This window comes from Amaranthus tricolor, chromosome 6, assembly GCF_026212465.1.
Source record: "Amaranthus tricolor cultivar Red isolate AtriRed21 chromosome 6, ASM2621246v1, whole genome shotgun sequence".
NCBI lineage: Eukaryota > Viridiplantae > Streptophyta > Magnoliopsida > Caryophyllales > Amaranthaceae > Amaranthus > Amaranthus tricolor.
Genome location: NC_080052.1, coordinates 28,554,697 through 28,572,026, shown reverse-complemented (window position 1 = coordinate 28,572,026; position 17,330 = coordinate 28,554,697). Strand labels below are relative to the sequence as shown.

General features: G+C 31.4%; 2 protein-coding genes across 2 annotated transcripts; one reads left to right on the top strand and one right to left on the bottom strand.

Annotated features, from left to right (window-relative positions):
• Positions 1–489: 489 nt before the first annotated feature.
• LOC130815744 (probable disease resistance protein At1g61300) lies at positions 490–5,426 on the top strand. The gene is made up of 6 exons (XM_057682227.1): positions 490–509; positions 977–3,725; positions 4,109–4,173; positions 4,249–4,290; positions 5,145–5,306; positions 5,389–5,426. Exons 1-6 carry the CDS (start codon positions 503–505, stop codon positions 5,424–5,426), a joined length of 3,063 nt encoding a protein of 1,020 aa, XP_057538210.1. The 5' UTR covers positions 490–502.
• A 1,041-nt stretch (positions 5,427–6,467) lies between these two features.
• Positions 6,468–15,845, bottom strand: LOC130815063 (protein DETOXIFICATION 40-like). The gene is made up of 7 exons (XM_057681400.1): positions 15,419–15,845; positions 11,715–12,346; positions 10,004–10,060; positions 9,648–9,886; positions 9,258–9,376; positions 8,548–8,634; positions 6,468–6,650 (listed from the first exon to the last, which is right to left on the bottom strand). The coding sequence occupies exons 1-7, from the start codon at positions 15,758–15,760 to the stop codon at positions 6,579–6,581; spliced, it is 1,548 nt and encodes a 515-aa protein (XP_057537383.1). The 5' UTR covers positions 15,761–15,845; the 3' UTR covers positions 6,468–6,578.
• Between the last annotated feature and the right edge of the window lie 1,485 nt (positions 15,846–17,330).

The following is a 17,330-nucleotide window of genomic DNA, read 5'->3' as shown; positions in this document are numbered from 1 at the left end:
TTACGGTTTTCAGCTTGTGATAAGTGTTTGATTCTCACGACTTACAAGAAGATTAATTCCCTCTCCCCCTCTTGCCCGTAGGAGTCAGCAACATGATCCAAAACAAATCAGCGTAAAAGATAGTCAGTTCCAAAGATAATCAAAACTAGGCTAACAAATTCCCAAACTTAGATGAAACTTTTATAATCAAGTCACAATATAAATTTTCTGCATTAGGTTGGAATTCTATTTTTCTATAGAAGTAGACTTTGCTGTCAATTTGTGTTAATTACTTTCTCTTCTTATATGAAACATATTTCTTTAGTCCAGTTGTTTCCAGGTGCATTTCTACACTTGGTTTTCCATGTTTCATCGGCGTGGCTCGTGACACAAGTTTAACTTTGGCTATTACCTATGGACTACTGTATATGCTGAAGTTTCATGTCACAGTATCATCAGATCTGAGGTGCTTACTTAAGGAATTTCATGCGGCAGTTCAGAGACGCGGAGTATTTTTAAAGCCATGTTGGGTACTTTACTTCCTTGTTTCTCTAATTTATAGATATAAAGACCTATGTTACTTTGACTTGGAAACTGATGCCAGATACTGGTACATATCCAATTGTCGGATACGTCTAAAATATTTTATTTTACGCCTAAAATAAAGTGCCTAAGTGCCATACCAATGTCCGAGCATCAAGGATCGGACGCGGGTATGTGAAGCAAAATGAAGAGTTCGAATAACATAGATATAGACTTATTATTTATAGGCTTATAGCAAAATAGACTATGGCAAGATGGTTCGTTAAATCATTGCACTTATTTATGTAGAGTAGCCAATGATGTTTGCTATCATGGGCAAAAACAATCTCTTTGTCGTTACAAGGGAAATAATCTATCCAAGCAACCGTTCAAACCCTGGTGTTCACTTTGATGTCGATGATCATAAAACGAAACTGCAACATTGTGATGTTTACTCCGTCCTTTCCTTTTGCAGCATCGGACATTATCACTCTTGGAGCTGCTATTTTCGGACTGTTGACATCTATTGCAGGCTCATCAGCTTGCATTTATAATTCTTATCGAACGAGTAGAATCAATTTGTCGATTCTGAAAGTAAAAGTGCACGACTTGGAAATTTTGATTGAAGGACTTCAACAGAAACTGAATAGTTTTGATGAGATTAAGCCCGATCCTCGTCCATGGATCCATGAAGCTAGAAAATTTTTAGATGGAGTGAATGTCCCGGACTTGGAAAACCGTCTGAACGATAATGTTTGCTACCGCTATGCTGCTGTCAAGTCAATTGAAGATAAGCTTCAAGAACTCGATGTTTTATTGGAGAATGTCAAACAAATCAATCAACAAATTAAGATCATAGGGTCTAAACAGCCAGAGGTTAGCCTTGTCGGTTCTGCTCGAGAAGACATACTACAGAAGATTTGGGAGCTGGTTAAAATTGTGGAAGCCACTGGAACTGTGTGTATTCATGGAATAGCCGGTGTTGGAAAGTCCGCTCTAGCGGCAGTCATCCATAACAAAGTGCTTAAAGAGTTGGCGGGTTTCGAGAGTATCGTTTGGGTGAATGTCGAGTATGGATTGGGACTCAAACATGTTCAAGAAGAGCTTGCAAGCAAGTTACATGTAGACCTTTCGGGAATTACAGATAATGTCGAAAGGTCTAAGGCGCTGCGGAGTGCACTGGTGCAAATGGGGAGGTTTCTGCTGGTATTAGATTCTATGTGGCAATCCTTTTCATTGCACGATATTGGAATCCCAGAACCTGATGCTGGTTCAAAGCTGATAGTGATTTCAAGGAATTTTTCCGTTTGTAGAAAGATTACGAGAAAAATCAAACGCAAAGAAATATTCGAAATAAAACCACTTTGCGAAACTGAGGCTTGGGAGCTGTTTAAGAGTGAAGTAGGGACTAATATAATGCATTTAGAAAGTGAGACTCTTCGTATTGCACAAACTGTGATACACAATCTCGATGGCCTTCCATTGGCGATCAAAATGTTAGCCGAAAATCTCAGTGAAATTCATGATGATTACTGTAGTCGAATCGATGCTGCTTGGCGAGAAGAGTTATTTGCATTGAGCCGATCATCATATATTCTCGGTAACAAAAGCCAAGAGTTATATGATTGTTTCAAGGGTAGCTATGAGAATTTAGGGGAAGTTTCCATGTCATGTTTCATTTCATGTGCATTATTTCCTAAAAGTTATCTCATGAAGGCCGAGGATTTGATAGACTATTGGATGTGGGAAGGGCTACTTGATGAGCTTTCGTCTCTAGAAGAAAGTACACGGATGGGATGGAAAGCTTTGAACGAGCTCAAAGATGCTCACCTTCTGAAGAGTATCGATGATGAAGGTGAACAATCGTTACACATGCTTAACATAGTTCGACATGTAGCACTAGATGCTGCAGCTAAGTTAGGCTATCATTTCTTCATTAAGAGCGGAAACTCCTTATCCGAGTTTCCCTTAGCCTACAATTGGCCTTCCAATACCGAGAGAGCCTCATTTGTGCAAAATCAGTTGTGTGCTTTGCAAAACTCTCCCGACTGTAAGAAACTAACTACTTTGCTACTACAAGACAACCCTTTAAACTCAGATCACCATGAGAATTTCTTTTCGAAGATACGCAATCTTCGAGTCCTTGACCTATCCCGTACTAGCATTTCAACCTTACCAAAGTCTTTTTCGGGCTTAACAAATCTACACGCGCTTCTGATGCGTGGCTGCACGACCCTGAAACGCCTACCATCCTTGTCAAACCTTAAGAAATTACTTCTGATTGACCTCTCCAATACACCCTTAGAACAAGTGCCCGAAGGCTTACAAAACCTCACGAATTTAAGGCGTCTAAACCTTTCTCAAACTAGAATCGAAGTTTTCCCAGCTAAAGTAGTCGGTAAACTCACACTAGTCGAAGAATTGTTGCTGATAGGAGCAGAAAATGGCGGTTATGTATGGGGGTCCATCGAGATTTTTCCTCAATGGCCAGGTGCTTGTGTCGAAGAGCTAGTCGACTTGAAAAGGTTAGCTGTTCTTCAACTGACCTTCTTGAACCCGAAAGTCTTTAATAGATACGTGGAGAAAATAGATGAAAATCATGCATTTCAACCACGAAACTTTAAGTTTTTTGTGGGCGGTATATACAATGGTCGTGATTTAGGTGCTAACAGCATTGTCGTAATCGGTGATTGTGGTATTTGGCTTCCAAAACGAACGTATGAGCTGCACTTGATGATGTGCAGCCAGGAAATATTTTCTCTGAAGTTTGATGGGTGCTTAAGGGACTTGACTATTGTAGATGTCTCAAATTTTGATGCACTTACTTATCTGTTTACATTGGAGATGCTGTGTAGCCTTAAAAGCCTTAAGAAGATATGCGTTAAACGATGCGAGAAGATGAAATCTATATTACAGCCCGCTGCAGAAGCCAACCCGAGTTCTATAACTATTCCCGAGTTGAGATCATTCGTATTGTATGATTTACCGAATTTGGAAAGTATATGTCATGGGGAAGTGCTGAACTGTCCATCTTTGCTTGGATTCGACGTGTGGAATTGTAGAAGTCTTAAGCTTCCTAAGGTGTTATTAGGACGGAACATCGGTATTCTTGAGATCAAAGGAGATAAAGAATGGCTTGAGAAAGTAAAAGAGGATAGTTCGAGTTCAAATTCTACGTTAAAATACAATGAAACATCCGCACCAGCAGAACTTTCGACTCCCAGGTAGGTAAACTAGTACTTCTTTGATCTAGTTTGTGTGATTCGTTTGTCTAAACGCACCAAGTCCAAACAAATGAGAACGTAAAGATACTTTCACACTCGTTAAAATCTATCCTCACAGCCTTGAGGCTTTCCTATGAGCGGGATACACTTGGTAAGATGATGATGACAGCCTTGAGGCTACTAAAGATGTTTTTCGGAATTTCCCCAATGAGTTGAGCCTACTCATGATATTTTTACGACAACCACTGCATCTGATATATTGGTTCATGTAGTCAGCCCCAATCTTTTGGATTACGGCTTTGACATATTTGTTGTTTCGGCTGAGTTGAGCTTAGCGTTATGTCATTTCCGACTCCTGTGTTAAGATTGTATGTTTTGTGCAGTTTTAGGTTAAGAAGGACAGAGTCCTTTGTCAGGGAAGCTCATCAACCTAGTCTCAAAAGTTTTGGTAAACTTCAAATCTTTTTACTTTAGTTCATATCTCTGTGATTCAAACATGGTTTACTCACACTTTGATTTACAGGATTGCCTTCAGTTCCACTCTTACTACCAATTAATCGTTCAGGTACTCTTAATAATATGTTCGTTCACTTGAATTATCTCGTTCTGCATCTTTATTACACACCTTATACTCCCTCTGCTTCTTTAATTTTGCAACTGAATTCGGTCTCGATGCTAGTAATTCTTTGCATAGTACTCGTATCTCTACTTGACCGAAGGCTGAGAACCAAGGCACTTCAATTCTAGTGATGATTCGAAAAACATTGCATACGCTAGTGCCACTAAGTAACCCCACCTAAACTGTGTTAGGGAGTCTGATGCATGCGATGTTACCCTTATATTTTATAAAGGGTATTTTTCCAATAGACCCTTGATCAAGTAATAATAACTAGTTAAATGAAAACAAATTTGAATGTATGTTTTAAGGAATGATATTTTAATGTATTTGAACATCCAAAGTTCCTTCTTAATGTCCTTGGTATTGGATCATAAACTATTCCTATTTCTAACCTAAATGAGTGTATAACATATGTTAGTGCTCCGACCTCCAATAAGAGGCGTGATATTATGGTGAATGCGAGCATATTATCACGAAAACATGAGGTGCATGCACTTCATAAGCAAGGAGTATATACCATCCCAAAACCATATGGCAATGGGAAGAAGGCTCCAATAACTTATAAAGTGTCCACACCGTCTTTAATTTGTCGATGTGGAACAAGCCATCCCAACACTCTCGACACAAACTTTAACATGATTCAGTACGTAACTAGGGTAAGATGTTAGTATGTTACAACTCATCATTCGCTATCGCAGGATTTAAGTACATTCTTTTGAATGATGTAAATCTGCGAGCTGAATTTATATAGTCAGACGAGGATGACCTTCGTATTACATACTGTCATTTTTCTTGATCAGATCTGACTGGCGGAGCAAACTCAACCAGTAGAACATGGAACAGATTTATGTTCATGTTTAAGGGTGGTCAGGCCATTTCACAGTCTGCAGACAGTCTGAGTATGGCTAACAGAAATAGCGATGCAAAATCGGAAGATGCTACCATCCCACAAGCCGGAGATGGTAAGTTTATTCCGAGTGTGTGGTGTTTCTGATCACAATATTTGCTTCATGAATCAAGTTTTTAACACATACTATATGTCAGATGTCCTGAATGCAGAGAAGCAGCAGAGTTCAGTCTGATTCATAGATGGTCTTGCTGTTGTCTTATACCCTTATGCCTCGTTTGATACTCGATCATAAATGATGGTAATGAGTCGACTTCTAGTGTTAATTGTAATGTCTTATGTCATTTTCACGGTAAAGAAGTAGATACGACATATTTTTGTTACTTATATTTGTTGAATTTTTTTTAAAAAGTTCAATATTAGTATTGTAAACATTTTTTGTCTATAAAAATGGTTTAATTTTGGAGGCTTGGATACTTCTTTGTCTTTCTTTAAGAATAAGAGAGAATGTATGTTCTGTTTCGGAGCATTTTGGTTTTTCAAGTCCATACAATATCAGTTAATTCAAAAAAGTTTTGACAATTCAAAAAAAAAATCAAGTTTAATTTTAAGGCTTGTCGAATTTAAAACAAGGTTAACATCAAATATATTCTGTATAATTTAAATCCAAGTTGAATATATATTTCAGATTACTTCTTATTTAAAAAAATCATTCCGAGTTGTATAAATTTAAAGTTAAATTTTAAACGAAATAATTATCAAATTTAACTAAAATACATTTTTATAACTGGTTATACTTCTTCCTATTCAGTTTATGTGTCACATTTTCTTTTATAGTCAAGTCATCTTAATTGTCTCATTTCTATTTTTGGTATGGGTTTTTGATTTATATGCCCTTAGTAGCTTTATCTTATTTTCAATACCCTATTACCCATACTAATTTTCCTCCCTTACATTAAAAATCTATAATATCACTCTCTTTCCTACCCTTAGGATCCTACTTTTGACTCTTCTTAAAATCCGTGAAAAGTCAAATGAGACTCTTAAGGTGAATAGGAGGGAGTATTAAATTTTCAAAGGGTGCTTCATGAAATTTGTTATAACTCAATTGATGTTCATTTGAGTTACTCTTTGTCCTACCTTTTTAAAAAGAAGGTAAATAAACTTTTACTCCAATATATATATATATATATATATATATATATATATATATATATATATATATATATATATTAATATGTTGCACACTATGAGGCAAAATTCAAACTCACCCAAATTAAAACATTAATTTTTTAATTTAGTGAGTTGAAGAATTGAAGTTGTAAATGATGTAAGATGATGCACTATTATTAATCTAAACTTAATTGTTATTTGCAGTTAGTTAATCTCAACTAAACTTGTTTAGCAAAGGCTCTTTCACTTCTTCCCATTTATCTAGTCTTTTTGCAGCTTTCTCTACCTGCAAAATAAAGCATTTATTAGTTTGCCATTCTTAGTTCAATAATTTCCTTTTCAATAATATAGCAATAACTAAAAAATTTAATACTACTGTATAGAGGTGTTCATTCGGGTCATCGGGTCGGTTTCGGACGGGTGTAATTCGGCTCGGTTGGTTTTCGAATCGGTAAATTTTCGGTTGTATACAACAACGGGTCGTACTCGGGTCAGATCGGTTGATTACGGGTCGATTTAACAACAGTTGTTCGCATTATCGGGTTTAAAAATTTATTGTACTCCAATATATACATGCAGTCGGGGACCAAAAATTTTAACTATGAAAATAATTGGACAAAAGAAAAAGTAATTGAAGGGGCAATGACAAAGAAGTACTTTACTTAAAAACCCTAATCCTTAAACATTTTCACCCTTTTTATTTTATCGTCACCCCTAATGAAATTACGAATTTGTTCCTGCACTTTAAAAAATTACGACTTTGCCACTAGACTTAAAATTTCTTATTTATACTAATAATAATAATAATAATAATAATAATAATAATAATAATAATAATAATAATAATAAATAATAATAATAATAATAATAATAATAATAATAATAACAACAACAATAATAATAACAATAATAATATAAATAAAATTAATAATAATTTATAAAAAAAACGAAAAAAAATACCCAGTCGCACAAAATCCGCGAGCCAACCGCGGTTCAGTCGCACAAAATCCGTAACTCGACCGCGGTTCAGTCGCACAAAATCCGCGACTTGACCGTGGCAAAGTCATAATTTTTTAAAGTGTAGGGGCAAATTCGTACTTTTATTGGGGGATGACGATAAAATAAAAAGGGCGGCGATGTTTAAAGATCGGAAATTGTAAATTGTAAATGTACAAAAAGCTGATCGCTTAATTAATAAGACAAACCTAATAATTTGATAAAGAATTTTGATAACGAAGGCTCTGGGAGCAGTTAGTAAGGATAAAATAATTTTATATAGTAAATTATAATATATTTTAAACTTTTTATTATATAAACATTAATTATATTATTTTATACAGCATAAAATTGAAATTTATCATCAAATTACTTGTGAAAATCATACAATTTAATAATTTTGCTGTAAAATGACATATAAAAGTCTCATAGTCAAGATCATTTGCCAAATGGATCAAAATTATTAAATGTAAAATTTTAATATGAATCCTTATTTAAAATAACATCTAAAAATAGTAGTTTATTTAAAAAAGTTATACAACAATATAATTGAAAATATTTTATAGTCAATTTTATTTATGTAATAAATATCAAAATATAATTTTTAACTTGATAAATGACATAATTCATGATTAAAGAATTTTCTACATGAAATAAATTAATTAGAATGGTTCTATCACTACTATTGTGAGCTTATTTCACAACTTTTGCAAAGAATATACCTAATTAATAGTATCTTTGGTTGGAAAAAAATTCCCTAAATTATTTAGAAAATAAAAATTGCAAATAATATTTACAATCAATACAAACTCTAACATTACCTTTTAAAATTTGTTTATCAGTTTAGTAATTTTTTAAAATATATCAATCTAAACATTAAAAATTGCACGTGTTCTATATAAATCTTTATACTAACAACTCTATGCAATACACGAGTTTTATACTTTTATATTATATTATATTTATCTTTATCATAGTTTCCAAATTTACTCTTGCAAGAATGTTTGTGAGTTTTTGCCTTTAATTAGAAAAATTTATAATAATGACTTTAGTGAATCTGAGCACATAAATTGACTAATAAAAATATAATTATGACTTGAAAATTGTATATTGTCTGAATTTAAGAAAGTACTTTCTTTGCTCAAATAAGATGATGCATTGAATTTTAATTTAATAAGTTAACGTACCTCCTCCTGCCAATCTGTTCGGTAGGTAACCCATAGTAGAATTACAGTTTGTATAACTGTACCTCCAATCATTCCACCCCATATTCCCTATAACATTAACCAAAGATAAACAAATTTATATAATTTTATTATTATTATAGTTATAAAATAATATGTCCAAAAATTACTATACAAAAATTATTAACTGATTATAGCAAATAATTAGATCAATAAAACATAAAAATGTTAAGTTTTTTGACTTATAGCTAGTAGATAATTGAAGTGAGTGATTTGACTAACTAGTTGTTTTTATCAATTGATACTGGTATTAAAATAACCTAAAATTGTCTAATATAATATTTTATCAAACACAAACACCCTCAATATTTTAAATGTATGATTAGATTTAGTTCAATACACAACATACGCCTACACAAATAGGTTTATAAATGAATATTAGTCAATTGATTATTAGTTGGTTCAGATGACTTAATTAAATTATTAGGGAGCATTTAATTAATTTATTAGATGTTAAAAAGATATTTATAACATAAATTAGATTTTCATTGTTTCATATAAGAGCAAAAATGTGTCAAAATGCTAATAAAAAGCTATCATAAATAGCATTTTTTAATTCACTTATAAATCATTTGCAAAACACAATTTATTTTACCAAAAAATCATTGGTCAAAAACACCAAAAACTATACAATGGTAGGCAGGCTTACGTACCTTAACGCCAAGCTTAAAGTAAAACCCAAGCAAAACTCCGATAGGGATTCCGACAACATAATAACATGCCACATTAACATAAGCCACAAAGGATTGCCATCCACAACCAACCGCCACCCCTTCAAATCAACATTAGAACATTTAGCTACGAGAGAATCACATATTATCAAAAATTGCATTGGCTTTATGTCAGAATTGACAATTTATCACATAATTACCTACAGGACACCAACTTGCATACGTATTTAATAGGATTTACTTTTTCCCAAAATCATATAGTAATAGGAGAATTATATGCACATTTCCAACTCACTATTTCAGTGATGGGGTTTTCCTCGTAAAGATTCTCTCTAGCTACAAATGCATTGGAAAAAAAAAAAGAATATATACCTGAAAGAACAGGTTGAATTCCATTGAGAAGAATAGAGATGGCAAGAAAAGGAGAGAGATCAGCAACAGCTTCAGAAACTTGAGCACCACCAGTAAATATATAGCTGAGCTGATACCGGAAAATCAGTACCAGAACAGCAAACACTAGCGCTACCAAAAATGATAGTGTCGTCACTGCTACCACTGAAAATGATGCTGATTTTGGATGTGCTGCTCCTAATTCGTTGCTCACTCTTACACTATATTTTATCATCCAAACACAAATAATCATACGTTAATTTCTCCACTAATTAAATTTTTCAACTAATTTCTTTAGATTAAGAAATTAATGTGTGTTAAATAATAATATAGCTAACCTTGCAGCTGCATTGAATCCCACTGAAATCATAAACACCCATCCAGATATTGTCATGCTGCAATTTGTATTCACAAAGTCACAAATCATATTCATTTCGTATGAAGGTTTTATGATATACATACGTTGTTATGGACTCCGTGTATGATAATTTTTAATCATATAATTAAAAGGAAAAATGAAGTATTAATAACCCAACTTGTTACCTATCATCTGTTATTAATAATTTTAATTTTTGATTATTTTTTAATGAATTAACTTTTATCCTTAATTTGCTATCAGCATACTAATAGAGTATGCAGATAGCAAACTAACATAAATATTGAAATAATATAAAATAAAAGGTTATATTAATTGCAAATGAAGACAAAGATTAAATAATTAAAAATTAATTTAAAAATAAGATTATTTACCGCAAATGGTTGACAAGTTAAATTATTAATATTAATTTTATGATTTTTGATTTAATATGCACCTTTTTTAAAAAGGGTAAATATTAGTGAAGTACTAGTTAGGTAAAGGAGCTAGTAATAGAGATCACAGTAGCAGAGAATCATTTTCACATGTCCTTCTCACAAAGACCAGTGTCTTTCTGCCACTAAGGCACACTTGGCACTTGGCTCTTGGCAGTATTACAGACAAAACTTTTGACAAGTTGAACGGAGTGTTTTGGTATATGTATTTTCGTTTTTGATTGGCTTTTAATTGGATTTTAGTTTTGGTTTATTGATTAGTCAAACAGTCAAAAAAGGTGTTTGGTAAATAGTTTTTAACTCAGCTGAAAAGCTGACTTTTAAGTCAAAATGATAAAGATGATTCAGCTAGCTTTTTTGGTTGGCTTTTGATTTGTTGGCCAACTTTTTCTCTAATAAACAGCCAACAACCAATACTTAAATTTGACTTTTTTTTAAGCTAGCTTAAAAGCCAACAAAAACAATCAATATTTCCAACTGATCAAACAAGCCAACTAAAAAACCAACCGCCAACAACCAACAGCCAATTGCTAATTGTCAGACACTCTTATCTATGGTAAGATAATCCTCTCTAGTTACTAAAAAACCTCTCTTCTACTCTTATTTGACTATTAAAGCTCTTAATTAATTTGTCTAATTATGTAATTATTTTTAAAGAATTAACAGTAATTAATTTAACTAAAAGGTTAAATTAATAACATTAAATGTGAATGCAATACATCATCTCGTACATAATATTAAATATTCCATCTGAAATAATAAGGGGTAAATAAAATTTAAACTAATAACCTCATATCAGCTAGAAACCAACTTAAGCAAAAATATGAGTTGGTTGTCATAGCCTTAACTATGTTTCAAAATATCATTTATGTTATGTTTGACAATAAGTATTTCATTTCAAATTTTGGATTTCAATTATGAAATCATAAATAAAAAATTTGAGAATGACAAGGTTTGAAAAGTCATTCGCAAATTTTTAACTTTAAGTATTTTAAAAATAATTGTAGAATTGAACCAAATCCAAATTTGAAAATTTTTAAATTGCCAATCAATAAATTTGAGCCAATTTCAGATTTACTAATAAAATCATTGTTTCCAAACATGACATTAAGTAGTTTCGTAATTACCTTCAATTTCAACCTTGTCAATGAAGAAATCTAATTTAATTAGCAATAGTATAAGCCATGTATTCCGTAAATTTAATGATTAACAAAAGTAAAGGAGGATTAATTATCTTACCTTACTGAAAGGGAGTCTAAGGCAATTTGAGCATTATCAAGCAAGCCAGCAATCAACACCAAAATTTGGTAATACCAAGTTTCCAAACATAGCATTATAGCCGAGGCAGCTGATAGCTTAAGGAAGTCCCACAGACCACTAAATGCAGCCCAACTAAACCCGGTCCAAGTGAACTTAAACCTCGAGCTAACCAATATGTACACAAATTGCGCGACGACTATGATCCACCACGAAAAACTCAACACCAAAGAAGCCCCGAGAAGTCCCCAACTGAGCTTGTAAACCACGATCCAAGTGAGTCCGACATGGACTACAAGGGCCGCGGCAGAGATGTAAGCGCTAGGGAACACTACACTTTGTGCTTGGAGGAACTTTTGTATAGGAAAATTGCAAGCATATGCAAATATTTGAGGGATTAAACCATAGATAAAAATTGCTGCCGCTGAGGCTATGTTTTCGGGTTCCCCTAGTAGTATAAGCATGTCCTTCGAGAAAATGTAGACGAGCATTAATGGAATTCCGGTGGCCATTAGAAGGACGGTTGATCGTTGCATATAAATTCCGAGCATATCGAATTTGTTAGCGCCATATGCTTGTCCACATAGTGTTTCTACGGCACTTCCCATTCCAAGCTACATGGCATACACATTTTGTTAGTGTCAAAGTAATGAATTTGTTGTTGGGCTTCTACACAATAAGACAAGCATTAGAGGAGAGTTGGCTGCACAAAAACCAGATGAGGTTTAATCCTAAAACCAATCGGTATTATGAGTAACTCATCAAGTATATACGTTAGTTAATTTCTCTCTGATTTTTCGATATGTGATCTCTTGATATGTGATCACATGTGGGTATTTTTCAACACAAACCGAATGAGGTTCAATCTTAAAATCAATTGGTAAAAGTAGTTCATCAAATATATATGTTAGTCAACTTTTCTCAGATTTTTCGTTGTGGGATCATATATGGGTATGTTTCAACACAAACCTTTAACCCCTTCTACACACACTTTGATGAGCTCATAACTTATTCTTATGAGCTCCTCTAGTACAGATTATTTGGATCTTGGTAATTTAACAATTACTTATTGGTCCATTCATTTTAAAAGTGTATATATATTTTAACTTATTCTTTTGAGCTCCTCTAGTATGGATAATTTGGATCTTGGTAATTCAACAATTACTTACTCGTCCATTCATTTTAAAACTGTACATATATTTTAGAATTTTAATTAAAAGGGTGCAATGAGACATAGGTCGCTAAAAGCATGTGAACCGATATAAAGAATCAAGGCTCAAAGTTTTCTATAAGCATCTAACGGTTGATTATTTTGGACTAATATAGCCCAATACAAAACAAAGTTTTTATTTAGCCTATGTTATCGACAATTATTCCTGTGGAGTATATCATAAACTTAAAGTGATTGGGGGTAAAGATGAGCATGGATTAAAAATAGTTTTGCAGCTGTATTATCTAAGTCACGTGATCACTCTTTACAAATGACTAGTCCATGCCGCACAGCGCAGCGCACGGCGCACAGGGTAAGCACTTAAACGTTGACCGTCCTACTATGTGGCGAGGCCAACAAAGAATAGACACACACTCCCATTATCCTTGTCCTTGTCCTACTAATAATTCTATCATCATATTTAATTATTTTAGAGTACTCGGCCATAAGGATATACTGCCACCTTATTTTTATAATGTTTGTCCATAAAAAAAATAAAAAATTGGAGAAGAAATATTCTTGATGATATTAAAGAGAATTGATACAAGCATATAAAGATCAGAGCTGGTTTTACCACATGAGCGGCAGTTCAAGAGCCTGCTCTTTTAAGGGCCCAAAAAATAATATATTTGATTTTTAAATTAAAAATAAAAAAAAAAAAAAAAAAAACTCTTTTGTGATCAAAGTTTCATTACAATGGAAATGATATAAAACTTTTGATGAAATTTTACACTATGAATTATTCTCATTACCACCATTTAATACCACTAATCAAATGAACTGTTATTGGATGTATATGAACTGTTATTGGATGTATACATCTAAAAAGTAAGCACCAAATACATTTTTGTCGTTCAACAATGTCATAGCTTGTTAGCTTTTGCCTTGTTATTCATTAGGGAATATTTATATATACTTCTAGTCATCTAAGAGTATTTGTTTACTTAAGACACTTTGATATCGACACCTACTTTTCTTCTATAAACGACAATATAATTTCCATACGCATTTACATTGAATCTTATATCAAAACTTAGAATAATACTTGAAAGGTGTTAGAAATTGATTGTTATTGTACTATATCATTTGGAAAAATTATATTTTTCCTTTAACATAAATATATTTTTCTCCATTCCTTAAAATTATTATTTAAGGGTTTAAAGTAAATTAATATGATTATAAATTATTATACTTATTTTTCATTTAGCAAATTTTTTATATTTTGTAATTGTAATATAAATGCATGCTTTATCATATTCTTATTCGTTCGTTTTCTTCTAATTTTGAGGGTAAGACGACACAAACATTTGGAGTACACCTATATAACAAAAATATTCCTTGAATTCCTTTAATTTTTACTCTTAACATCTGTTTTATACTTAATTAATTACATTTTTTGCTTACATATTTTTAATTTGTGTCAAAATGAGATGATGTATTTAGAAAAACAATCAATAATGTACAATAATTATTAAGTACTAATATTCACTAATTTCTACTCCCTCCAATTCACACCAATTGTTGGTATCCACACTCCTTATGCAATAATTTAATTTTAAATACCTTTAATTACACATAATTAAAAATCATATAATTAATATTAATAAAATTTATATTAAGATGAATCAAACAAAATTCAACTTGAATATATTTTAACACTTAAATTAAAAATAAATTATAAAATAAGAGTGATTGATGAATGACGTTAAAAATTCAAATTAAACGATTACTCTGAATGGAAGGGAGTATAAATTTTCATCCTCAATTCTTCACCATATATTATTTGAACATTATTATATCACTCCTATATTAATATTAAATATTTTTGATTAATTATATATTAAAATAGTAAAAGTAAATATTTTAACAAAAGTAAATGATATACTCACACGACTCATGCACATCAAATGAATTTGGTCAAAACAGACTTTAAACATGTCACCAACATTTTAAATTGAAAATTTCCTTTTTCCCATTATACCTATATTTATAGTCTCCATAATAATCTATTTTAACTTCTAATGAATTTTGGTAGGCCCCTAATTTTTGGTTTAATATAAATTGAACAAAATGTTGAATTATGTTTATAATAAAAAAATTGAGTTGATTAGGATGAATTAATTAATAATAAATTGAGTGCAGTTATATAGTGTAACAAATTAAATTGAGATGAACAAAAGAAATATAGCAAACTCAAATAAAGATTATATTTATATTTTGTACTCATTTCAATTTACTATTAGTGTTCCGTTTGGTTTATGCATTTTATCCAATTTATTTATTCAATTCTTAATATTTTTAATTGTACATAATTAAAAATTATAAAAAGTTAATTAATAATTATAAAGTTATTTATTTATAGTGTAGTAAATGGGACGTTAGTATTGAATTATAAAGGGATATTTTATTTATTTTTTAATAGTTAAACTTCTCTAAATAAAACTTGAATCATAAAATAAAACGGAATAATGCGTACCATAAGGCCGTAAGCAAGAAGTTGAACACCGTTATTACCCAACGAAGCGGCGGCGAGTTCGAGGTTGCCGAGATGGCCGCAAAAAATTTGGGTGGACATAGAAATAACGTTGTTCAGCAAGTATACGACGATGGCTGGCCCAGCCAGCGGGATCAAATACGTCATTTCTAGCCATGTTGCGAGCCATAAGCGCTGTAAGCCAGCCACGCTGCCGCTGGTTAGCGTTTCCTCGAGTGCTGAACTAACCTCTTCTGCCGGTGGCTTTTCCGGCGAAAGAATGGGCGGTTGTTGTGGTGGTGATGAGGTGATTAAGGACCTTGTAAAATCATCTCTAGAATCCATGATAGGAACAAGAAATGAAAAAGAAATTGTGAAGAGAAGAAAACAGAGAGGATTTTATGTAGGGATTGGCCACTGTGTCTGAGGGATTTATATTGAATGATTTTATTTTTGAATTTTATTTTTTAAAATGTTTTTTTGAGGTTTGATTTTTCAACTTAATTATTCTACTCACTTATTTTGCATTAATTTGTCATTTTACTTTATTTTATTTGTGAGAGATGGTGTTTTTAATAGATAATCTCTAATTTGATCAGTCTATTATTATCTTTTAGTTTAATCATGGGCTGAGTTTAAGATCTTAGAAAACTGAAATATACTTTTTTAATTCTTTTTTAATTTTAACCACATAATTTTTTCCTTCTTCATTAATTACCAATGTTTATTTTTTTCGTGGGCAATTTATAGCCATAAATAATTGACTTGGGTACTTTGTTAGTTAGTACTTAGTAGTCATACAAACGCAATTTAATTACTAATTTTTGGTTCATTATTGGCTGCTTCAGTGAAGTTTTAAAATGGAAAATTCTGAATTTTTTTTATCCTAGCTATCTAAATGTTGCTTGCTCTATTAAACAATAAACTCAATTGTGAATAAATAAAATAATTTTGGATTTTAAATTTTGAATAGGTTAAATTTTGAATAGGTTAAATAATTAGAATAATGATATTCACAGCTCATAGGACTGTATATAAAAATTGACAAATTTTCTTTATCATTAATAATTTTAATTTTTTAAGAGAATCTAATTTAGGAATTGAAAAACTATTAATATTTTATATAATTATTTTAGCTTCCCAAGAAATAATGTATGATAAACTAATAAAGTATAATTAAATGTTTATGTTTCCAAAGCAAAAATAATATATAATTACATAAATATAATACAAGATTCTTTCTTATATACAGCCTTAAGGGTTGTATATATCATTTTCCAAATAATTATTATTAATTTGTTAAAAATAATAGTTCAAATTGGTATAACAATAATGGTTTTAGTAATGGTAATAACAATAATGGTTTTAATGATGGTGGTAATAATGGTAACACCAACAAGTAACAACAATAAATGATGATACTAAAAAATGGTAACAAAAATTATTATATGCTCGTAATAATTATCAATATTTATATAGACAATCCTAATGGTTTATAAGAGTGTCATAGGGGTGATAATTTATAAAGATAATTATATAACAAATTTTGATATTACAACAAATAGAAGCATTACTTAATAAATAGATTAAGGTTTTCAAACACCGTACGGCCAAACACTTTTTTTTTTTTTGAGATTAATTGTCACAAACACTTGAAAACACAAATAATTTTGTAGAAAATATTTATCCACGACAATAAAATTAAGCAGTGATTTAAATTTCAACCTATTAAAATTTAATTCAATCTGAAATTGATCACAAAATCGACTAAAAGTTAATAAATCATTACCCGAAAATTTTGATTTATGATAAACTAATCCAAAAGTACCGAAAAAACTAGGCCAAACTTTTAGTTGCACACAATTGTTTTTTATTTTTTTCATTTGCAATTCTACATCATTATTTTTAGTTCCAC